The 24,759-nt window shown below is 45.9% G+C and overlaps 1 protein-coding gene and 2 long non-coding RNA genes across 4 annotated transcripts in view; 1 reads left to right on the top strand and 2 right to left on the bottom strand.

Moving 5' to 3' along the window:
• LOC307222502 overlaps positions 1-7,863 on the bottom strand; it is a 28,201-nt gene extending 20,338 nt beyond the window's left edge. Inside the window, exon 1 of the long non-coding RNA XR_013841783.1 lies at positions 7,671-7,863. This is a non-coding gene — a long non-coding RNA (uncharacterized lncRNA). The remainder of the gene's footprint in view (positions 1-7,670) is intronic.
• LOC307222498 overlaps positions 5,638-24,759 on the top strand; it is a 66,079-nt gene continuing 46,957 nt past the window's right edge. The window contains exons 1-2 of the long non-coding RNA XR_013841777.1: positions 5,638-6,142; positions 16,710-16,907. This is a non-coding gene — a long non-coding RNA (uncharacterized lncRNA). The remainder of the gene's footprint in view (positions 6,143-16,709; positions 16,908-24,759) is intronic.
• The window catches only part of KIAA0319L (KIAA0319 like), a 59,598-nt gene continuing 56,941 nt past the window's right edge, over positions 22,103-24,759 (bottom strand). For both annotated transcript variants that reach the window (XM_079987697.1, XM_079987698.1), the window contains exon 21: positions 22,103-24,090. In XM_079987697.1, coding sequence (XP_079843823.1) covers positions 23,903-24,090 — 188 coding nt within the window. In that variant the 3' untranslated portion in view covers positions 22,103-23,902. The remainder of the gene's footprint in view (positions 24,091-24,759) is intronic.

A 24,759-nucleotide genomic window follows, 5' to 3' on the forward strand; every position in this document is an offset into this window, starting at 1 on the left:
TGGATTGAGAGAGAGAGAGAATCCCACAGTAAATATTAGGCTTTATCTACATCTTTTTGTACACCCTAATTAAAACAACACAGCAGCACATTAAGTGAACTCTTGAGATCTATCTATCTGTCTTACTCATTTTACAAGTTTTTGTCATTGGACACGTATACAAGACTAGCCTGTACCAAATGTCCAGGGTTTTAGGCCTGGGGCTCCAGAAGTAACTTAATATACACGCTTGACCAAGATTGGGAGATTCTGCACTTCTGGGCAGCATTGATGGGGGTCAGTATTGTATTAGTCTTCTTAACGAGGGTTGTTCATTCTTCTAGCCCATCTGCAGGGGGGAAGAGAGAATGGCGCTGCCCTCAAAGCCACTAAGATGTCTTACGAATTCTGCTTTCCGAATTGAATTTGAAACAATAAGTCCCCAAAAGTTACAGACCTGAGTGTGACTGGACACCTGATCTGTGTGCTTTACTTGGTGACACTTCTCCTCTGCAAAACTTGATCATGCACCCCATTGCAGAGAGGGGGAAAGAAGGGGCAACCCTGCTAGAATGATTTATTTATTTTTACCACCCTCTCCCTTTTCCTCAGCATTCTGACAAACTCTCTCTGCTGACCCTAATTCTTCCCAAATCCCCTAGAGAGGGTCTCTGTTCTCTGGACCACCCAGAAAGGAGAAAATTGCAGCTCTCAGCAGAAGCCGCTTCTTTTTCACCTAGGGCTTTTGAAAGATTTCCCCAGCCTCCCCAGAGGAACTCCCCCCTGCCCAAAACACATATACACACACACACCCTTGCAAAACTAGCAAATGATGCTGGTTCCAAAATGTCAAAGGGGGGGGGTGTCCCAGCTCATCCCATCCCATCTTCAATTTGCAAGAACCCCCAAAAGGTGCCTCCCTCTGGGTGCCCAAGCTTTGCAACACCAGCTCTGTACTGGTGAAGGTTAAACACGCCCAACTCTTCTGCAGTGCCCAGCAATTTCCCCCCATCTCTTTCCCTCTGCTCCTCTCCCGCTTCAGCATCACTTACAGTCCTGGAGGTGATTTCCCATCCTTTCCGGTGTGGGGGGGTCATCATGGGCCTTTGGGATGGTGCCCCGCAGCCTGCCAAGATCTCTTTCTCTCTCTTCTTCCCCCCTTTCACCGGTGCTCTGATGCTCCTCTTGACTTTGCCACAGGAAAAAAAAACTCCCTGCACATCTCTCTCTCGCCTTCTGCATTCTGTTCCCTGGAAGCCGGTAGCGGCAGCAGCGGCAGCAGCAGCAGCAAACCCTCTCACAGTTCAGCTTGAGAAGTTCCTTCCTTGCAAAGAAGGGGAGGGATTTAAAAAACGGCACAGAAGGCAAGCTGAGCTTTGCAGGGGTTTCCAGGTGCAAAGGAGGTGAGGTGGCTCTCCCCTACTCTGCCTCGCTCCTCATCCATAAAAGAGCTTCTTTCTGCACACTTGCCAGGGGGGGCGGGTGTCCCCTCTTCAGTTTCTGCCCCACAACTTAAAGAGCAAAACCAAAATAATAATTAGTGCCACCAACCTCCTCTTTCCCGCATGCTTGTGCAAGTACACACACACACACACACACACAAACACACAAACACACAAACACACAAACTTTCCAGCTGTCAACCAATGGAACTTTGAGCAGACTTATGCTAATGTAATCCTTGGTGTCTTTATTAACCAGCAAATATTGTCATGGGCAAACTGCGGAGAGGGGCTCTCTGCTTTCCAGATTTCACCAGCACATGCAAATATGTGAATAGCTCTCCAGAGCTTGCTAGCCTTTTTGGCCCCCAAGGCAGGTAGGAAGGATTTTGCCTCATTAAGTGAAATGTTAAAAGCAGCTTTTATTAACACGCACACATTCAGCAGATAGCAAGGCTTTGGGCATGGCCAGTGCCACAGAGGCTAACAAAACAGGGCAACTGCCAGGGCACAAACCTTGTTAAGGGGCTCAGCTGCTGATTGTAGCAACCTCATTCTTTTCCTTGGGGAAGGTCTGTAGTTCAGGAGGAACATAAGAGCCTTACTGCTGGATCAAGTCAGCGGCCCACCTAATCCAGCATCCTGGGTTCAAATTTTAGTTCAGCCATGGAGGTCATGCAGGGGCTTAGTGGACCCACTCACTATCTCTCGATTTACCCTTCCTTTCAATATTATGGTGAGGGTAATTGTGGTCCTTGTTTTATGGAGGGCAGTCGTCTATTTGAAAAGCTGTGTTTGGCCCAAGTCCAGTTTAAAGTAAAAAAAAGAACCACTGGAAGGAAAAGCAGGAGGAGCCTTCGAAGTTGCCCATCACCAGAGAGCAGCACCTGGACCGCTGACTGGGCAGGCCAACAGGTCACCTGGTAACAGTTTTCCCACTCTAGTGAGTCATATTGCATCTATGCATATGAATTAGCATGTGGACATTTTTTTAATGCAAATTGGTGTCCCTGAAGATCAAATGGGCCTCATCCACTATATGGAACTGCCCTGCGGAAGCATGTGGCTCCAAAATAACAAATCTTTGGGAGGCGGTTTTGATCAGAGGCTGGATATGGCCTACCTCAGAGCTAAACTGATCTTACCCATTACACAACTCTGTTCCACCCTATAATGACCACTACTGCCTCTGCTGCTCTCCCCAGGCTGCCTGGGTGCCAAAGATAAGTACAAAGCATTTGTGTGGGTCAGGTGCCAGGTCTGAACCCTGAAAGGAGCCCTATGACTTTCAAAGTTACATAGGAGAATTTGGCCTAGGGCTGCTTTTCCCATTACAGAACCCATGGCCCAAACACTCAGCTGCAGACATGCATTCAGACTTCTGTGGAATTCAGCCCCTTCCTTGTTGAATTTCTTGTAATTGGTGAAGACCTTATTTCAGCAGCCATTTTAATTTAATTTTATGGTTAATCTTAACAGATCTTATCACTGTTGTAGCTTTTTTGTAGCCTTATTGTACACCGCTTAGAAACTATGTCATTAAGCAGTAATTGTTGGGATATTATTATTATTAAATTTGTATACCACCACCCCCATCCAAAGATCCATAACAGGGAAACACAAAATGGGAACTCAAAATACATAACTAAAACAGAAAAAAACAAACCAATAATCCCCCTCAAAAACATATTATTTAATATTATTAAATACACAGATGGGTGAGTATGGCTGATGAGTCTAACTGTACACAAATGGAAAACACTGTCTTCTTTGTTTATTTACAGTGATGCTTTTGATGTACACAATATTTAAAAAGGCAGTGAACGGGTGGAGGGGAAAGGAATGTCATAGTGGTGGAGCCAGCAGGCAGTGGTTACCGGGCAAGAGGGGATGAGCCAGATCTCCAACAAATTGTCCCATTTTCTGGCAGACTAACTGTGTCTTTAACAGCTGCACCACAAACAGAAACGCATCCGGTGCAGCCGTTCCTGGCAGGGAGGTGCAGTGATAGGGAAAACTTCACTTACTGAATTCCAGCTTGTCATCATTCAGCTGCCAGAATTATTATTATTTCTTTGAACCCTGCAGTGACCCAAACATGTGCCCAGCCCTTCCAAAGAAAATTGCCAGCTGTCCTGGTTGTGTCAAGATAATCCAGAAAAATAGCTGTTGTGGCCTGAATAACATCAAGCAAAGGGAAATGTCCCAAATTTTTAATATTTGAAAATAGCAATGATGCGTCTTTTAAGAAAACCTAACGGCACACCTCCCACCCCTAAAACATGCTGCCATGTTATGTGGGAAAGCAGAGTTTCTTCCCATGAGGTAGCTGCTATACTACTTTGTTAAGAAGAATACACAGATGTTGTGATGAGGACGGCAGCCATTTTGTTTACATAGTCAGAGAAGCTCTGAAGGAGGCACTGCGCCTCTGCCTTCCCACTCAAACAATAAAAAGCCATCAAGGCTGCCCCAAGATGTTTTGTTGCCCCAGGCAGAACAGCAAATGGTGCTCCCCTCCCCAAGTCAAGGTGCATTAATTTACAAAGCCCTCAACAACTGGGGCTCAGGATATCTCAAGGACCACTTGATCCCTTATATCCCCCGCCTGATCACTGAGGTCTTGTGGAGGGTGCCGGTCTAATCTCAGTCACATGACAAAGACTTTCTTGTTCCAGCCGGCATTTGAAGGCAGTGTTTGGTTTCATGATGCCTTTTTATTGTTTTATTCTCTTATGTGCTTCATTTTTATTCACGTCACTTATAAATGTTAATGACTAAGCAGTATGTAAATACCATAAATAAATAAAGAGTTTGTATCCAAGTTTGGTCGAGTTATTTTGGCGTCTGAGACAGAAAAGGCCACAAACACAGCTCCCTGAGAGTAAAAATATAACAGCAATAAGTTGAATTACCCACAGAGTCCACAAAACGTAAGAACCTAACCATAGTGCTTCAGTTGGAGGATAAGGGGCCAGGTACAAACTTTCCTCTAAACCAGGCATTTGGCCTTTAACAATCTCTGGACTTTTAGAAGTGGATGGGATGTTTTTAATGCTCTGTCTTTGGTTTTACTGTATCTGTGGAGAAGTTTTGTTTTGTTTTGTTTTGTTTTTGTAAGATGCTTTGGGTTGCCTTGGGCAAGATAAAATGACTAACAAATTTAAAACAACAACAACACTATCAGTGGGTTTCGAGTGGTCAGGGGTGAAACCTAGTGGGGATTTGGCAGGTGAGGGAGAGGGGCCTGGATCATTTGCTCACCTCTGGAGGTGGAGCCTGGGCTTTTTGTTTGCCTGGGGGGCTGAGGGGGGGGGGGTTGAGAACGTGAGAGGGGCTTGATGGCTTTTGATGCGGCAAGAGTTGCAAAATCAGACAGGGGATGAAAAGGAGTGGAAAATTAACACTTGCCTTGGCTTTTCATTCAGCGAAATCCCCAAAACCGAATTTGAGGCTGCAAAACTGAATGGGCAAGTAAAATATCTGATGTTTAGCAACTTTATCTGCTACAACACATTGACACTGTTAACATGAACATAGTCTAACCAATGAGCTAAGTAAGTAAACATAAAATCAGATTTCAAGATTCTGCAGCTAAATTGGCATTAGAACATAAACCTTCCTGAAACAACAAAGAAAAGGTTAACTGGTCTGCTGGAGGATAAAAGAGTACCAGTCTGTCTGGGAACAAACGTATTCAGAAGAAGAATTCCCCAAATCAGGAAAAGTCGCTCCCCCCCCAATATAGACAACAGGTTAAACCAGATAGTTTTTGTCAGCCAAAGACATTTTGCTGCCTGAGGCAAAAGACAAGATGGTGCTCTCTCACTCCATATACAAAAGCTGTCCAGTCTGACAGGAACATAGGAAACTGCCATATTTAGAGTCAGGCCATTGACCCTCCTAGCTCAGTATTGTCTATGCTAACTGACAGTGGCTGTCCAGGACTTCAAGCAGAGAGTTCCTCTCCCAGCCCTACCCAGAACTGATGAAGGTTGAACCTGGGACTTGCTGCATCTAAAGCAGATGCTCTGTCACTGAGCTACGTCCCTTCCAGAAACAATCTGCCACTACTGTCGTGAACTGGCAGGGCAATGGGGAGGAGGAAGAGGATGCCAGCAAGGGGTGTAGCTGGGACTGGGACACACCGAGGCAAGCAGGGGATGGGGAAGGAAGTACTCACAGGATGATGGAGGATAACGAGGTGGTGGAGGTCAGTACACAGGAACCAGAGCAGCAGGACCCATCCCCGGATCCAGCGGGGCCCCTGTCCCCATGAACACAGCGGGCTCTGAGGCATAGGGAACAGCGAGAGGGGAACTCCAGGAGGCTAAGGCAGGCAAGAGGCCACAGCCCAGCAAACTAGCTCTGAAAGAAGGGGTGTGATTCCTCAGCTGGAGTAGCCTAGGAACAGGTGAGGCTCATATGCCTCATCAAGGTCAGATGCTGCAGTCAGCAGGCAAAGTATACAAGGGCAGCAGAGCTGAGGTGCTGGGTCTGCTTAACTGCCCATGTTGATGGACCTGGACTTAGGTGCTCCTGGACCTCCATGGGACTGTTTTGGGTTTGACTCTGGACTGTATCCTGACTGCAGGATTTTGGACTTGGCTACTTGGATCACCCCCGAACCTCCTTTCCTGAGCTTCGGTCTTTGGATTTCGCTTGTGTGGATCAACCCTCAGACTTTGAAGTTTGGACTTGGCATGCTGACTTTCTGTCAGGTAGGCCAGGGGTTCAGGGCAGTTACCAAGGCAGACCATTCACCTGCTTAGCTCAGTATCTCCTATACTCACCAGGATTTCAGACAGGGGTCTCCCCCAGCCCTACCAGCAGATGCCAGGAACTGAACCTGGCACCTTCTACATACAAAGCTGCGTACAAAGTTGGCCTACCACTGGGCTACATGGCCCTTCTCCAGTTGAATCTTACTTCAACACTGAGCTTCATAGCTGAGCAGGGATTTGAAGCTACTTTCCCCTTGTCCTAATCTGATACTCTAACCACTATACCACACTGACATTCTCACATGCATGTCTTGCACCCAGGAAAATGCACTTGAGAACATTGCAGTCCCAGCGTGTGTATCTGCACTCTTTGCACCACACTTTCACCATCCCTCTATCCCACAGCAGGCGCTGTAACTCTCCCGCTGTTAGACTTCACCCCTGAAGGTGCACTCTTCCATTGTCAACAAACCAACATAGTTAGAGGGTTTGGGTGTCCTTGTTCGTGGTCTCCTAACTCCCCAAAGTATAAGGTAGACCTGAGATTTATTTCCTATTAAAATTAATATTGAACTGCCCACATCACGGAAGCCAGTGAGAGAAAAGGACCACAATCTAGTTGAGAAGAAGCACCCCTTCTCCCCCTCTACAATCTGCTTCCCATTCCCCCCCCCCCATCATCTTTTTACCCCATGTAACTATCCAGCTTGGCTGGAGTCAGTCCCAGTTCTACCATTAGGGAGAGGGAAGCAACCACCTCAGACAGCAGAGAGGCACTGGAGATATGTGCCATGCCACACCCCCTACATCCTGTTGCCCTTTGGGTGTGGTACAGAAAGGTGCACTGCTGCAAATGCCAAAATAAGATCCAGCTGGAAGTACACATGGGCTGTGTGCATGTGGGGGAGGTCTTGTCCTTCAACTCGGGAAAGGAAGGTGGGTTTCAAATCTCTGCTGGTGACCAGTGGCCTCAGTCAAGCTGTCTATCTCTCAGCCTCAGGCTGTGAACACACCATACATTTAAAGCACCCTTAAAGCACATGCCTCTCCCCAAGACTCCTCTCTCTCTCTCTCTCTCTCTCTCTCTCTCTGTGTGTGTGTGTGTGTGTTTTAAATATATCTTTTATAGGTATAGCCTCAGTTGCCCAATTTGTAAAATGCAATAGTAACTAAGTGTGATGCTGGATGGCCTATTTATTGAGCATTCATCCTGAAGCATTTGTGTGGCATTTATATGACGTTTCAAAGCAAGCATTACCCTCACATACACTTTCCTGTGCATTTCCTGCTCACTTTGTTTATCGCAAAAAGTGCGATCTTTTGAGGAAGTGGGTTAACTGCATAGGACCTCCCAAACAACTTTGGTTGTGCAACCTGAATTTGCTGGTATGTGATTGAATCCCACCCCAAAGAGAGCAGCAGTTTGAAAATGTCCTAACCTGACAGGATCACTGCAGGGAAAGGCTGGAAAGAACCACCTTTGGAAAGGAGATAGCTTCTGAAGTTACAAAATCCCGATTCCTACCTTTGAGTTTATTATCCTTGCTACACGGCCCCCCCACAGACAGCACGATGTGGGAGCTGAAGCTGGCTGTTCTTCTTCCACAGAGTCCAAAATATTAAACACACAACTCAAATCTGAAGGCCCTTTCAAGGCTGTGTTCTGGGATGGATAAAACACTTCGCTTAAGCAGAGCAAGACTGGGACATACCTTTCTCTGTCTCTTTGCTCTCCCCAACCCCACCCCCCTCCCCTCACTCCCCACACCATACAATGTTTGCTTGCTATTTTTGGCAGGTTCCTCAAAACTCTGCTCCGCCTATTAATAAGGAGAGTGAGAAATCCTTTTGGCCTCTGCTATATAAGGAAAGGTAGAAGGTTCCACCACAGCTAAATATACTGGAAGCTTGCAAGGGGTGGGGGGAGAAGGGGGGGGAGCCACGCTTTTGGCACAGCATGTGGAAAAGAGATTGTGTCAGGACAATTCAGAGATAGGCCCCTTTGCGCACGTACAGTGTGTGTAAGAGAGAGACAGTTCTCAACATGCAGCCAGCTCTGTGTCATCCAAGGGCCTTCAGCCTTCTGCCACTTCTGGCACTTGCTGTGCAGATGGAAAAGGGACGGCCCTAACATCTCACAGCTGCAAAGAGGGAGACTGCTGTCCTGCATGCCTGTGACATCCTTCTTTACCACACGCTAATGATTGCAGCTTAAATGTGTGGTCCACCCCTTTGGACAGATTTTTAAAAGTATTGTAGTGGATTGTTAAACTATGGAACTCACTTCCACATGAGCCAGTGAGAACCACCAACTTGAATGGCTTTATAAGAGGAGTGGACAATTTCAAGGAGGATATCAATGGCTACTAGCCACAATGGCTATACTCTGTCCTCCACAGTTGGAGGCAGCAGTGCTTCTGAATGCCAGTTGCTGGAGACCACAGGAGGATAGAGGGCTCTTGTGCTCAAATCCTGCTTGTGCGTTTCCCCGCAGGCATCCAGTTGACCCTCTGGGAACGGGATGCTGGAACAGCAGGTTTGCCAGACCTCCAGAGGTGACCTGGAATCTCCAGGTTTGTCTGACCTCCTCTAGGTGGCAGGTGAACGGCGGCTTGAATCTCCCAAGTGGCTGAAAGTGCCTTTAAAAAAATTTATTTATTAGGCATGCAGCTTGTAACCTTCAACCTGGCAAGAGCATTTAAACCCTTCTGGCCAAAAGCAAGTAGGCTAGATTAAAAACTGACTACCTAGGCACCCTAAGCAGGTGAGAAGGAACAGGTCTCCTTACTTCAACTGAAAGGTGAGAGCACCCACTTTAGCTAAGGTTTCTATCTTAATTTCCAACAATGACCTATCTGCTCATTTGTTGAACTTTGGCTTTTTTTAAAAAATTGAATGGCATGCTCTGTGGTCCATGCTTCTTGTGCCATGCTTAATGGCATCACCGGAGTCTGCCCCCCGTAATTTCACCAAGGGTTGCCCTTCATTATCATCACCAGAGGTCCTGAAATTGGGTCCTGAAATCTCAGCATCTTGGATGCTCCTGAACTCTCAACCCTACCCCATTACTGAAAGTTCTGCTGCATCCAGTGGCATCCCTCTTCTTTGTAATAGCCTGTCCTCTTCTGATGTACGTGGAGCAGATTGTGGCCTTTTTACACACACACACACACACACACACACACACACACACACACACACCCGTTTTGGGTAAGCATAAATCCTTTCACAGACAAAATTTTCACTTAGTATTACATTGGATTCCAACCATTATTATCATTTATATTTATTTGGTGCAAATATACTAATTATTATTTTTTTTTAAAAAAAACAACTTCTTATTATTATAAAATTAAACACCATCAGCTTGTGGGTTCTCTTGCTACAAATGCCAGTTTGATGTAGTGGTTAGAGCAGAGAGGAGAAATCTGTGGCCTCTTGGACTACAACTCCCAACAGTCCCTGCCAGCATGGGCAATGTTCAGGGATGAAGGGAGCCAAGTTACTGTACTGTTAGCAAAGTCACTTAAATAATGCAGAGTTCAGAGAGAATAAAAACCCTGCTAACACTTTACTGAGGAATCTGAATAAAAACAAATGTATAATTTGAGGAGAAAAGAACGAAGGGGTTTTGACTTTCTTACTCCAGGCCTTGTGCGTAGCAGGGAGATTTTCAACTATACAAACAGAGGAAAACTCCCTCAGAACTACTCAGCTAATCAGAGTGTGTGTTACCTCAGTGAGAATCATTCCTTTCTGCTTGCCAAACAACACCTCCACTGTCACAGCCCCTTGGTTAGTTGCCTTATAAACCACAGAATTAACCCTTAAGTCCCACACTGAATGATCTTTGCTGTTGCACCACACCTTTTGCTACCTTTTGCTATATTCTATGACTGTCAGATGATCCTAAAAAAACCTGTGCATTGTACTATGACTCTTTAATATATCTGTCATAATAAGGAATGGATTGACACAGCTGCCTGCGTTTTGGGGGTCTCCTTGTGGGTGTGACAGGGGGGCTCTCTCGATGACCTCCTGCACTCCAGACACTGCAGCTCCTGAAGCATTTCCTTTCAAAGGCATCTCCACTTGCTAATGAGCAGGCCATTAACATCAACAGGACTGGTGCAAACTCGTTAGCAAAAACAGTCTCATTAGGGCCAAGGATAAAGAAAGACACAGACAAGAGCAAAAGCAAGCTTTGCAACCTTGAAACCCTTTGATTTATTTACATTTGGTCACAATAATGTTTGTGTAATAAAGAAGGGTCATGATGTTTCCAGAGCAGCAACAGTTTTTTACGATGGTGGCAATGAGGACAACAGATGCATTTTGTTGAAAATTATTAACGACAAATGGTGACCATTATTGCCTTTGCTAATTGGCAGCAGCGTCAAACGTAGTTTTGCCGCTCTATCTTGGAAACTGGAAGGCGTAAGGAAGAAAATATGATGCTGTGAATTGGAGTGGGAGACCCGTTTGTTTTGTATTTTAAGGCAAGCATTCCAACCACAGATGGGAAACCTCCAGATATCGTTATTTATTAGATTTATTACTCAACCTTTATCACAAGGTCTCAGGGTGGGTTAAAACAAGTTAAGTAATATTATATTAATTATTGATATGCTATAACTTTTTGTCATCATAAACAAAGAATACATTTAATGCAATTTAAAACGAAATAAAAACAGCGCACACACCATTGAAAAATCGTATTAATTCAGAAGTATAACAAGTGTGGATAACCACATTTGGCCCAGCAGGGGTCCCAGTTTGCCGCACTAGGCTGCTGTCCGCTGAACACGCCCACCTAGTGCCGTATATGATGTCAGGTGTGGGGCAGGGATAGACAAGGCCGGACCAGCTGTGTGACCAGGTTCCTCATGGAGAACTCCATTGCACAGCCACTCACTGCAAAAGGTAGGGCTGGTCAGCTGGCGGGCAGTGAGTTCAAGCCTGATTTCTGCAGGGATCAGCTGCATGACTGAGTTCTGTGTGGGGAACTCGGTTATGCGGCCAATTATTATTATTATTATTATTATTATTATTTATTTATTTATTTATACCCCACCCATCTGGCTGGGCTTCCCCAGCCACTCTTGGCGGCTTCCAACAAGATATTAAAATACAGTAATGCATCAAACATTAAAAGCTTCTCTAAACAGGGCTACCTTCAGATGTCTTCTAAAAGTCTGGTAGTTGCTGTTCTCTTTGACATCTGGTGGGAGGGCGTTCCACAGGGCGGGAGCCACTACCGAGCCAAGCCTTGCTGACAGCAGATTTGCCAGGCTTACACTGGAGCACAGGTTTGACCAAGCCCCTTGTGCTGCGGTTCCCTGGTGCCTTACAGCCAGCTGGATGTTCAGCACTTGAAGAAGAAGAGTTTGGATTTGATATCCCGCTTTATCACTACCCGAAGGAGTCTCAAAGCGGCTAACATTCTCCTTTCCCTTCCTCCCCCACAACAAACACTCTGTGAGGTGAGCGGGGCTGAGAGACTTCAAAGAAGTGTGACTGGCCCAAGGTCACCCAGCAGCTGCATGTGGAGGAGCGGAGACGCGAACCTGGTTCCCCAGATTACGAGTCTACCGCTCTTAACCACTACACCACACTGGCTCTCACTTGGGAACTGTTGCACAAGGGACTTTGATACGTTGACCAATTGTCAGTCAACTGATGTTATAATGATGCTGGGTGTTTGGCAGGTGGGTTGTCCCGCCCACCTGTCAAAGTTGGCCTGCAGGGCTGGGGGACAGAAACATCCCCCACCCCTGAAGTATAAGTTAGATCACCCAAAAAAAAAAAAAAAACCACCTTTTTGCCTGTTGAGGGCCATGGTGAAAATGGAATGCACACATGAACAGTAGGAATCCTTCCTTGCAAGGGTGCAGTAGGTCTCTGCAGGGAGATTCATAGCACCTCCTTGATACTTGTAAAAAGGCAGCCCTTTCCTCACACAAGTTCCGCCCATTAACAATGGGCATTTTATCGGTAGTAAGGATATGAGCCTGCCATCCTGGGCTTGTGCAAAGTTTATTGAGATGTGAAGCAAAAAGGGTTCCTACATAAAACGCTGAATTATATACCTCTCCCAACCACAACTCAACCCTTCGTCTGATTTTTTGCCCCTTTCCTTGGGTACTGCAGTGCTGAAAAATGCCTTTGCTTCACCGGCAGACTGGGCAGCCTTCGTTAATTTTCTTCAAGGACTCCACTAATTAATCAAGGTTTTTCAGCTTCATTTAGAGGCGGTGACATCCTGCGCGCTTATGCAGTTTGCTGAAGGTTGATCCCTGAAGCTTCAGCATTTTTTGCTTCCTCCTGGTGAAATCAATAGCTTTCATCTGCATCTCAGCTGCCTTCTTTACAAACAGACCGAAGCAGAATCTATGGCTGCTGCTGTTTTTCCCCCACCCCTATTTCTGCCCAGAGATCTTAATTGCTTAGAAGAGAGGTTTTGGCAAAACAGATGAGTGGCAGCCCCTTCTGCCCATGGCCCAGGATGCCACAGGCTGCAACTCTGGACATAGGGCAGAAGCAGGAAGCCTGTGGACTTATAGATGTTTCCATAGCATCATAGGACTGTGTAAAGGACCCCAAGGGTCATCTAGCCCAACCCTCTGCAATGCAGGAATCGCACCTACAGCATCCCTAACAGATGGCCATCCAACCTCTGTTTAAAAACATCCAGCAGAGAGTCCTGAGGGAGCCCGTTTCGCTGTCAAATAGCTCTTATGCTCAGAAAGTTCCTCTTAATTGTAACTAAAAATCTCCTTTCTTGTCATTTGAATCCATCGGTCCATGTCCCATGGAGCAGCAGAAAACAAGCTTGCTCCATCTTCCATGCGACAGCCCCTCAGATATTTGAAGATGACTATCATATCACCGTGGGACGCAGGTGGCGCTGTGGGTTAAAGCCTCAGCGCCTAGGACTTGCCGATCGAAAGGTCGGCGGTTCGAATCCCTGCGGTGGGGTGCGCTCCCGCTGCTCGGTCCCAGCGCCTGCCAACCTAGCAGTTCGAAAGCACCTCTGGGTGCAAGTAGATAAATAGGGACCGCTTACCAGCGGGAAGGTAAACGGCGTTTCCGTGTGCGGCTCTGGCTCGCCAGAGCAGCGATGTCACGCTGGCCACGTGACCCGGAAGTGTCTCCGGACAGCGCTGGCCCCTGGCCTCTTGAGTGAGATGGGCGCACAACCCCAGAGTCTGTCAAGACTGGCCCGTATGGGCAGGGGTACCTTTACCTTTATCATATCACCCCCTCAGTCTTCTCTTCTTCAGGCTAAACACACCTCAGCCTGGATAGCTCAGCTGCTTAGAATGTGGTGCTTATACCGCCAAGGTTGCAAGTTCAAACCCACTAAGGGACAGCTGCATATTTGGTTTGGACTAGATAATCCTCAGGGTCCCTTCCAACTCTATGATTCTATGAATCAGTGAACTGTTCTATGAATCTATAAACTCCCTCGACCATTCCTCATCAGGCTTAGAGCTCTCATCAGTCACGGACTAACATTTTATTTATAAATCACCAACTCATTACAAAATAAGTAAGTCATAACGGTGTACAGTTGTACGTTGGTTCTCAAACAGAATCCGTTCCAGAAGTCCGTTCGACTTCTGAAAATATTCAAAAAGCAAGGCATGGCTTCCGATTGGCTGCAGGAGCTTCCTGCACTCAATTGGAAGCTGCTTTGGACGTTCGGGTTCCAAAGAACGTTCGCAAACCAGAACACTCACTTTCGGGTTTGTGGCGTTTGGGAGCCAAAACGTTCGAGTCGCAAGGCATTCGCGAACCAAGGTACGACTTTATAATAAAACGATTAGAAAACCCATAAACACGCAGAACAAATGACCAACTACCATTAATTATCTGAAAATGCTTGGCAGAGCAAACACTGGACAGAAACTATCTCTTTAAAGCACATTCAAAGTACGTTTCCCTCTCAAAGAATTCTGGGCACTGTAGTTTTCTAAGGGCTGCTGGGAATTGTAACTCTGTGAGGACTAAACTAGAGCGCCCAAAATTCTTTTTTTTTTTTTTAAATAATTTTTATTGATTTCCAAATTTTTAACATACACAAAAACAACATAAAAACAAACACAAAAAGTCATATTTTCTTTACCTTATTTCCATAGACCTCTTTTCCCGGACTTCCCCATACCTTCCCCTTTTTGCATCCTTAATTTTAAACAATTGTTCAGCAACCCTTTTTAGCCAATTAAATATAAGTTCATTCTCCTTTTCAATTCCACCCTGAAATCAAACACAATTTACCGCTGCAATTCTACGTCTTCCTTTCCCTCAGCATTTTAGCACTCCTCAATTTTATAATAATTCTTGAGATACGTCTTAAACTTCTTCCAATCTTCTTCCACAGTCTCTTTCTCTTGGTCGCGGATTCTGCCGGTCATTTCTGCCAGTCCCATAAAATCGATCACTTTCGCCTGCCATTCCTCCAGCGTGGGTAGCTCTTGTGTCTTCCAATACTTTGCTAGAAGAATCCTTGCTGCCGTAGTAGCGTACAAAAAGAAATTCCTATCCTTCTTCGGCACCAACTGGCCGACCATACCCAAGAGAAATGCCTCTGGTTTCTTGTTAAAGGTGCACTTAAGCACTTTCTTAATCTCATTATAAATCATTTCCCAAAAGGCCTTAATCTTTGGGCAGGTCCACCAAAGGTGGAAAAAGGTACCTTCAGTCTCTTTACATTTCCAACATTTGTTATTGGGCAAATGGTAAATCTTCGCAAGCTTGACTGGGGTCATGTACCACCTGTAAATCATTTTCATAATGTTTTCTCGTAAGGCATTACATGCCGTAAATTTAATACCTGTGGTCCATAACTGCTCCCAGTCAGCAAACATAATGTCATGACCTATGTCCTGTGCCCATTTAACCATAGCTGATTTCACTGTCTCATCTATTGTATTCCACTTCAACAGCAAGTTATACATTCTTGATAAATTCTTAGTATTGGGTTCTAACAGTTCTGTTTCTAGTTTCGATTTCTCCACCTGGAAGCCAATTTTCCTGTCTTGTTTGTAAGCCTCCATTAACCTTCCTGTCTTGTTTGTAAGCCTCCATTAACCTTCCTGTCTTGTTTGTAAGCCGTGTGCGGCTCTGGCTCTGGCTCTGGCCAGAGCAGCGATGTCACGCTGGCCACGTGACCCGGAAGTGTCTCCGGACAGCGCTGGCCCCTGGCCTCTTAAGTGAGATGGGCGCACAACCCCGGAGTCTGTCAAGACTGGCCCGTACGGGCAGGGGTACCTTTACCTTTACCTTTTTAGAAACCAAATTACTATAAGATAACTGGGAAAGTCAGCAGGACCTCTGCAGATGATCTGGCTGGTGTATAAGGGTAACCTGGTCCTAGGCCATGCAGGGCTTCACCCACCCACAGTAATACCTTGACGTTAGCATGGTAATGTCCTGGCAGCCAGTGCAGAACTTTCAGCACTGGTGTAATATGCTGATGTGGAACTGCTCTGGCCCAAAGCCGGACTGCGGCATTCTGCACTAGCTGCAGTTTCTGAGCCAAGCTCAAGGGTAGCCCCACGCAGATAGAGTGCAGGGCTACCCCATAGGGCAGGGGCAGATAGTATGGTTAGGAGTGTAGCTGGATCAATCTTTCAGATTGTAAAGGGGTAAAAATTAAGAGGCATGGCAGGAGTTGGGAGTCCAAGAGCCACCTGGAAGGCCATAGGCTCCCCACCCTGCTGCAGGGCTCGCATTATTAATTACAGTTACAGTCATACCTCGGGTTGCGAACATGATCCTTGTGGGAGGCACATTTGCAACCCGCAGTGCTGTGTCTGTGCACGCGCGTGATGCGATTCGGCACTTCTGTGCATGCGTGTGACATCATTTTGTGCTTCTGCGCATGCACGAGCGCCAAAACCCAGAAGTAACCCGTTCTGGTACTTCTGGGTTTGGCGCAGTCCGCAACCCAAAAACGCGCAACCTGCAGTGTTCGCAACCCGAGATATGACCATATTGTATTAATTCCTTTTTTAGCCACAGCAACTCAAAGTGACTTGCAATATTTTAAGCAAAAAGAAAACACATGCACACATGAAAGCCAACGTTAAATAATAATAATAAACCCCTCTACATTAAAACACGCGAAAAGACCATACATAGTTAAAAGCCAAAGGTGTGGTTGAAAAGGAATGTTTTTGCCTGGCACCTAAAGTTTCGTAATGGTGGCGTCAGGCAAGCCTCCCTAGGAAAAGCATTTTGCATGTCACCACTGAAAAGGTCTGTTCTTACGTTGCCACCCTCTGGACCTCCCATGGAAGGGGCACATGAGGAAGGCCTCAGATGACAGAATCTGAGCATGCTCCCTGGGTATGCAGCATACCTTTAACTCTGCAACCTACACAACACCTGCACTGCTTCTCTCTCTGATCTAGTCCACACGATGGCCCAGGCGAATCTCCATTTCTAAACTGGTTAGGCTGAACATACTGCAGAGAATGCCTCTTTCGCTACTGCCGACTTTGGAGTCTTAAAGGTTCACCAGGGCTACTATACTCTTAATGATACCGTCTCTGAGCAGGTTTGGACAAGAGCAAGCAGAGAAGCCTCTTCTGGAGATACCAAAGTCTAGTCCGAAGACTCTTTCACAACTGCTGTGAGTCCCACCTGAACACTGGCGTTGATGGCTCAAGTTAGAAACCAGACACTGAACTTGATTACATTTCGTTCCATTCTGCTGGAAAGGCTTAACTGCCTAGCCCAAGGCTATGGGGATAAGGTAGGACATATCTATATCTTTCTTTGCCCCAACCTGATGCCCTCCAGATGTTCAGGGAGTTGTAGTTATCCAGTGCTCCCCCCAAAAAAAATATGTTTAGGGGTCCTCTCATTTTCCTACTCACATTGAAATACTGCCGCTCAATGAAGCCAAACTTAGATTCATAAAATATATAGGGGTATGCATACCCCTGCGTCCCCCCAGAAAAAAGCACTGTAGTTATCTATATATAATTTAAAACAGTTGGTCAGTCAAAAAGATGTGCTGAGCCCCACAAGAGCATGGTACATCGCTTTCCTTCCTTTGGTGCTATTTGCATGTTAAGTTGTGATGTTAGCATATATGAATGGAGAAAGGGAAGAGGTCTCATATTAATTCTTATGGAATTCTTTTTTTTTTTTTTAATAAAGATTTTTATTGGTTTCCAATTTTTTAACAAAAACAGAAAACAACATAGAAACAAACAAACAAAAAACTCATATTTTCTTAACCTTATTTCCATACCCCTCTTTTCCCGGACTTCCCCATACCTTTCCCTTTTTGCATCCTTAATTTAGTACCATTATTCAGCAACCTTTCTTGCCCAATTAAATATAAATTCATCCTCTTTTTCTATTCCACCATAAAATTTAAACCCAATTATCGCTGCAATTCTATGTCTTCTTTTCCCTCAGCATTTTAACACTCCTCAGTTTTATAATAATTCTTAAGATACATCTTAAATTTCTTCCAATCTTCTTCCACAGTCTCTTTCTCTTGGTCGCGGATTCTGCCGGTCATTTCTGCCAGTCCCATAAAGTCAATCACTTTCGCCTGCCATTCCTCCAACGTGGGTAATTCTTGTGTCTTCCAATACTTTGCTAGAAGAATCCTTGCTGCCGTAGTAGCATACAAAAAAAAATTCTTATCCTTCTTCGACACCAACTGGCCGACCATACCCAATTCTGGAATTCTGGCCAAATACTCTGTCTGCAGATGTGATAGTTCTGGCAGGTGGAGGAAAACAAACAAACACACACACACACACACACACACCTACTTTCATCATTGGGGCTAATGTGTGAGGGCTATTTTTGTATTCAGCATTGACTAATGTACACATTTTTGCAAACAATTTCCCCTAATACAATGCATTCTTAATGTTATTTTCAGTACTCTGTGTATTTGTATGCACAATTCACCCTCATATTCACTCTTCATAAATGTGGTTGGGTTGGAGAACTGCACCGAAATTCGTATCTTTCCAAATTTTGCAAAGGATAATTGCATTTTTAGGAAGTATGCAATGGGTTTGTATTCAATTTATTTATTTGACTTTGCTTTTTTATATCCCACCTTTCCTCCATGCAGCTTCAGGTGACAGACATGGCTCTCCTCCTCCTCCATATTATCCTCACAACAGTGTGAGGTAGGTTGAGTTAATAATAATAATAATAATAATTTATTATTTATACCCCGCCCATCTGGCTGGGCCTCCCCAGCCACTCTGGGCGGCTTCCAAAAGAATATTAAAATACTATGATACATCAAACATTAAAAGCATGATGATGATGACTGGCCCAAGGTCACCAGGCAGCTTCTGGTGACTGAATGGGGATTTGAACCCTGGTCTCCCAGCTCCAATCCAACAACCTAACCATTACACCACACTGCCAACTGAGTGGTACCCCCCATTGCCACACCCCCAATTGAAATTTATTTAATTTTTTGCCTGCAAAAATGGTTTGCCTTTATTTCAATTTTTTAGGGGGAGCCAGAGTTGTTGAGCTGCTTTTTTGGCAGAGACCACGTGCCTTGCAACGGGGAGTCTGCCTGCCCCTGAGGAGGACCATTTTGGCAGCGGGAAGCCTGCGCACACCAGAGCCACAGCGTCTCTCACAGACGTTTAGTGCCGCACAGCATTTTGTCACCCCCATCAGAGGTGACACCCAGGGCAGACTGCACTCACCGCACCCACCTTGCTCCACCCCTGCCCACGCCTCACACAAAGCCCTTTGCCAATGCTTGCGTGCCCATTTGTCTCAGGCCCCATCTGCATTACGCCTTTGAAGCAGTATCATATCACTTCAGACTGTCATGGCTTCCCTCAATGAATCGCAGGAAATGTAGGGTGCCGAGAATTGTTAGGAGACCCCTATTCCTCCACCCCCCTGAGCTACAATTCTCCGAGTGGCTTAAGAACAAGCGAACTCTGGGAACTGTTGCGAAGCAAAAGAGAATATGATTTCTGACCAAGGATGGCACAGCTTACCAAAGCAGTTGTCTCTTACGTTTTAGTTTCCACACATGGAGAAATTGCAACCACAGAGTCTCTAATTGGGAAATCACAATGCATAGCCATGCAGAACAGGACTCAAGGTCAAGAGAGGCTCAAGGTGCTTGCATAGCAAAGGAATAAGGATACAAAAGTCTATGAGGGAGGAGGCGGCGACTGGCAGACCTAACACTAATGCAGGGAAGAGGAACCTGCAGCCTTCCAGATGTTGGACGCCCAACTCCAAGCATCCCCAGCCAGCCTGGCCAGTGGTGAAGGGAGTTGTAGTGCAGCAAAATTTGGGAGGTCACAGGCCTCCACCCCTGTACTATTGCTTTTGGTAACCATAAGGTGTTTATATTGCTGGGGGGGGGGGAGTTTAATAGCATCTTAAAAGCGAACATATTTTTTGTGTTCATGGACCTCCTGAAAAATGGTTGTAGTGGAAGTGTGCAAGAATGGTCAAGTATCAGTCCTCTTTGTTACAGTATAAGAAATATCCCTCTTTGAAGTTGTAAAAGACTCTCTATACCAGCCTTTTATTTAACCTACCTTGTAGCCAGATCTCTCCTTCATCACAAAAGGATGGAGCTTTTACTTATTTTAAAAACTACCATGCAGTTTCCATGCTTGTTGCAGTGAAGGGTTTTCCTCTCGCCTCTTGCTGTTGTGCTCATGATGTCCTGCTTGTGGGCTTCCCATCAGGGCATCCAGGTGGCCACTGTGAGGACAGGATGCTAGACTAGATGAGCCAGTGGCTCTTTTTGTTTCTTTGTATACCGTATGAAAACGAGGCTACTACTAACCTCTTCCCAGGCCAATAACCTCTGGAGGCTTATTTGCAAGGCTGCTAGATATTCTGAATTAGGCTGAGGATCAGGTACTGTAGCTGCTGAACTACTAGTTTGGACCCTAGTGGAACATTTGGGGGATTACAATTCTTGTTTTTTAAACTGTTGCATTAAGAACTGGAAAGTCCTTGTTACAGCACAGCACATCCTAGCAAGAAAGAAAAAAAAACTATTGTGAAAGGAACACAAGAGGAGCCCCGATGCATCAGACCAAAGGCCCATCTAGTTCAGCTTATTGTTCTCAAGAGTTGAAAACCAGAGGCCTATAGAAAGCGTGCAAGCAGGACCTAAGCACAACAGCACTCTCTCCTCCTGCAGTTTCCAGCATCTGGTACTCATAGGAATACCATCTCTGACACTGGCAGTAGTGCACAGGTATCATGACTAGTAGCCACTACAGATGGATGCATTTGTCAGTTTCAGTTTCTCATTTTTTCCAGTCAGCTCACTTCTCCATATTTTCACGTGTATGCATTTTTAAAAATTAAATACTCCACTTGAAGATTCATCAGCATTTTAGTATGCGTTTGTCCGAATCTACACATTTTTGCATGCAGTTTCCCTTAACAGAATGCATTTTGTATGTTGCTTTTGTTAATATTTGCGCGTTATCCTAGAATATGAATTTTGTACCCATTACTTGGCTGGAAAACTGCATTGCAAAAATCTGAAGGGTGGATTTTGAAGGGTGTGTATGTCTCATGTTGTGCATTACATTGGGAAGGGTGGGTTAGGCAGGTTCACATTTAAATGCAAACAAAACTGAATTTCTCCCTCATTCCTAGATTAGCCATTGACAGCCTTCCTCTCCAAGTCCTGCTTAAGACTTGAGGGAACAGTTAACTAGCTGCACAGGCCTGGTTTCAGGTAATAGAGGCTCCCTTAGTGCCCACCCCCCAGCTATCTTGTGGATGGGCTCCTCATGCAATGGTGGTAGCTCTAAGCTGCTTCCCACAACTTGCCAGCCCTGCTTTCTGAATTACACAGACTGCACCCCAAGGCATGTATGTTAGGGAGCACAGCATAAATAAGTTGGTGGCCCCAGGGAGTTTAGGTGTGTGACCTAGAGCTCTGACAATCAGTGCCACAGTCAGGCTACCCACTCTCTCCCAACTGCCTGGAAGGAGACAGTCCATCTTTCTGTCTAGTTGTGGTTTGGCAGTGACACCAATCTGAGCTCTGGGCCACACACACAAACTCAGTGAGCCCATTTTAATTCTGCTGGCCTGATCTGAACATACACAGACTGATGTGGGGTTGGCAAGACTGGCTGGGCAGCCTCAAGCTCCAATCAATGCCCCTACCCCAGTCCCCACCACCTGCTGTCATGGGCAAGCAAGTGTCAGGGTAGTCACAGAAGCAGTGGACACAATAGGTTTCTGATTGGGGCAAGTTCTATGGCAAAGTGACCCCGTGTGTTGCGGCATGCTGGTGATAGGCCTGCTCTCTCCCTCTGAGGAACACAAACTCCCCATCCCCCCAACAACCTGCCATAGATTTCTGGGAACTGTAGTGTGTAAAGGGTGCCGGGAATTGTAGCTCTGTGGGGGGGGGGAACTACTGTTCCCAGGATTCTTTGGGGAAAGTTCAAAGTGATATACCGGTAAATGTGTTTTAAATGTATGGTGTGGATGTAACCAGAGTTTGTGGCCTCTCGTGTCCACTGGGATTATGAAGAGCATGGGCTCTGATTCAGTAGCACTGATTTGGAACCTTTGGCCCTCCATCAGCACCCAAAAGCATGGCCACCAACCAGGGATGTTGGGAATTGGAGATCAGCAACATCTGGAGGGCCAAAGGTTCCCCACACCTGAGGAACTGAAAAGCCCTACTTCCACCAGTGCTGTTGTTGCCATGTTGTTGTCACATGACAGCATTGCAGTGACAGTGCTGGGAAGGCTTGAGGACCCAAGTCTACTTCTCTGGACCTGCTTCCAAGGGGCTCGTTTAGGCATGTTGCTTCACTAAGGGATGGGGGACAACTCAGTCCCTGGTTGCAATTTAAGCAATAAGCACCCAGCACCCAACTTCTGTCATTCAGCTGGACAGAAGGGGAAGGGGTGAAAAAAGACGACAACAGTACCATCAACAACAATTCAAGGGGGAGAGATGCCCCCACAAGCTGAGCAGCATATTTAATCATCACCGTCAACAAATCAGTAGTGCAGCAATGTAAACAGAATTCAGGAGAACTTGAAAACTTGTTACGCACTTGAATCAAGGATGGCCAATTTCTACATCCTCTGAGGCCATTGTAGCCACCACCAACCCACCTTAAAGAGTGGCTTGTGACCTCTTAAGTGTGTAGCATTCTCATCTGGCTACCCTCACTCCAATTACAATGATAAAGGACCACAATTAGTATTGCAAGCTATTTGACTTTGGTTTGCCAACCAGGGGCTGGATCTGGTCTCTGGGTTGCCAGCTGGCCACTCCTGACTTAGAGAGAGAGCCTGGAATTCCAGTTTGGAAATTAAAACAAAACCCTCCTCATCAAAGCTCAAGAGTCTTGAAGAGTTGCCCTTCAGTATTAGATGATGGTAGCAGCGGAGGTGGGGGGTGGAGTGTCTGTCAAAGGTGTATTCACCTTTGGGGAGAGACAAGGTTTGCCAAGTATGAAGCTGGTTAGCAGTGTTGGTGAAGAGAATGCAGGTGACAAATGAAAGTAAATCACAAACATCACCATCATACTAGTATGCATCTTCCATTGACTTTAAAAAAGGGGAGTGGGGAGCTGGATTGTACAGTGTGGAAACTCTCAATCTCTATATCAAATGAGGTGCTCAAGGGAGACTCCTGCAGTTGCTTTCAATAAACGAAGTTTTTGAACCTCCTCGGTGACTGGACAATTGGTGTTTCTTGTGAGAAACACACAACGAACATGTAACAAACGACAAATAAAGGGAAAGGGAATTGGGAGTGAGAAGAGGCATTCATCAATTGGGGATCAGAGGGAATAATCAATTTGATACCCCCACCTTTGTCTCCGATACCCCGCTTTCAAACTGTGCAAATATTCTTTGTAAGATAGACAGCATATCAAAGGTATTTTTTTTTCAAGTGGAAGAGAAACTTGCTGTCTTACAGTGTTCCTGACTACACAAAGGGAAGGCTTCCAGTATATGTGTAGAGTGCTCTTGAACAATGCAGGGGGATAAGGGGAGTCATAGACGTGGAGGTATCACTTCTGTTCCCATCAGTGGCAAGACTAACAATAATTTAAACACACACACAAAACGGGGAGGGGGACACTTTACAATTGTAAATGTGACCCATGGGGTAAATTCTTCCCATGCCCTGGAGACAGCAGTGCTTCACATTCTGCAAGCTCGGCCTCCTATTCCTTTTTGGAAAGAAAGTACAGTCCGTGAGAGATGGGGAGAGGGACCCAACAGTCCTTTTCTGCAGCTGAAGTGCTTTAGAAAAGAACACAGTCCAAGGCATCCTGGCTAGAGCAAAGCTGTGGTTTTTGCAGTCAGAACTGTCTCCCTCCACAAGAGGGAGCGTGTGAAGATGGCCATCCCCCGAGGCAAGCAGATTTTGGGGCGGGTAGCACAGGGTGTGTATTGCAGTCCTGGGCAAGATGGCGCTTTTCACAGTTTCACAGGAGTGCTTTTAAATCCTGCAGCATTTCGGAACCAGCACCTACCCTTCACAGTCTTTTGTTTCACAGCTTCTTTTGCCAAATTTCCCTTGAAGTCCAGATTCAAGTACAGGCAGTTCAATTTTTTTTTTAAGAAAAGAAAGATCTGCAGTAAACAAAAGTGTCCATGTAATACATTAGCAGTGCTATCCGCAACACAGCAGGTTTCTTGAGGCTCCTTGTGCAACTGAGGAGCAGAACAGGCTTCTGAGTCATTTGCTGTCCCTTTGCGAGTGCCAGTCCATGGCTATAGGATTTCCTCCCTCTGGTTCTTCGGCTTCGGCGTCACCTGCCCGTTACGCAGGAAACCATTCTGGTTGTGCAGCAGCTTTCCCTTCTCCCGATCTGGCCATGTAAAGATGGCTTCGTCGCTGTCTAGCTCAGATTCTGAATGCATCAGGCTAGTGTTCTGGGCCTGGGCTTTCTGTTTACTGCCTTCAAATATAAACACATAAAAAAGTAAGATAACCTATTCAGTAAGAATCTCTCTCTCTGAGTGTGTGAGAGAGAGACTCCTGCTGCATATTTTATATCAGCATAAGAAGCTGGTCCACCTAGCTCAGAATCAGGGGTGGAGCACCTCCAGTCCACAGGCAGTCCCATTCTGGTCCCACTTTGGCCTGCAAGATCATTTTCCCCAAACCACACCCATCTGCCCCACACCTTACTTTGCAAATGATGTCAAGTGTGGGGCAGGTAGAGATGCAGCTGGATTGACTGTGCATCTGGGTTCCCCATGGGGGACTTGACCGCACAGGCAAATCCAAAGGCTGGAAGGAAACAACTTTAAGCCTGCTTATCAGCCACACTTGAGAGTGTCTGGACGGTTATACACAATCTTGCTTCCAATACTATTTGTGCCTGCAAAAGTTTTGGGGTGGTCATACTGCTTTGTTTGCAATAGGTGTGTTTCCTGCTGCTTTCATAACACAAATAGTCAGTGGGTGGGTTTTGCTCTGTCCTGCTCTGAAAAAAACCCTTTAAATATATTTCCTAGCTGCCTACAGCCTGAGCAAAGCTATCTGCCATGATGTGCCTTGAATGAACATAAGAACAAGCTCCACCTTGGGAGCAATCACTCCAGTGGCAGAATTGTGTAGGGGG

This window comes from Podarcis cretensis (assembly GCF_951804945.1).
Source record: "Podarcis cretensis genome assembly, chromosome: 8".
In the NCBI taxonomy this organism is placed as follows: domain Eukaryota; kingdom Metazoa; phylum Chordata; class Lepidosauria; order Squamata; family Lacertidae; genus Podarcis; species Podarcis cretensis.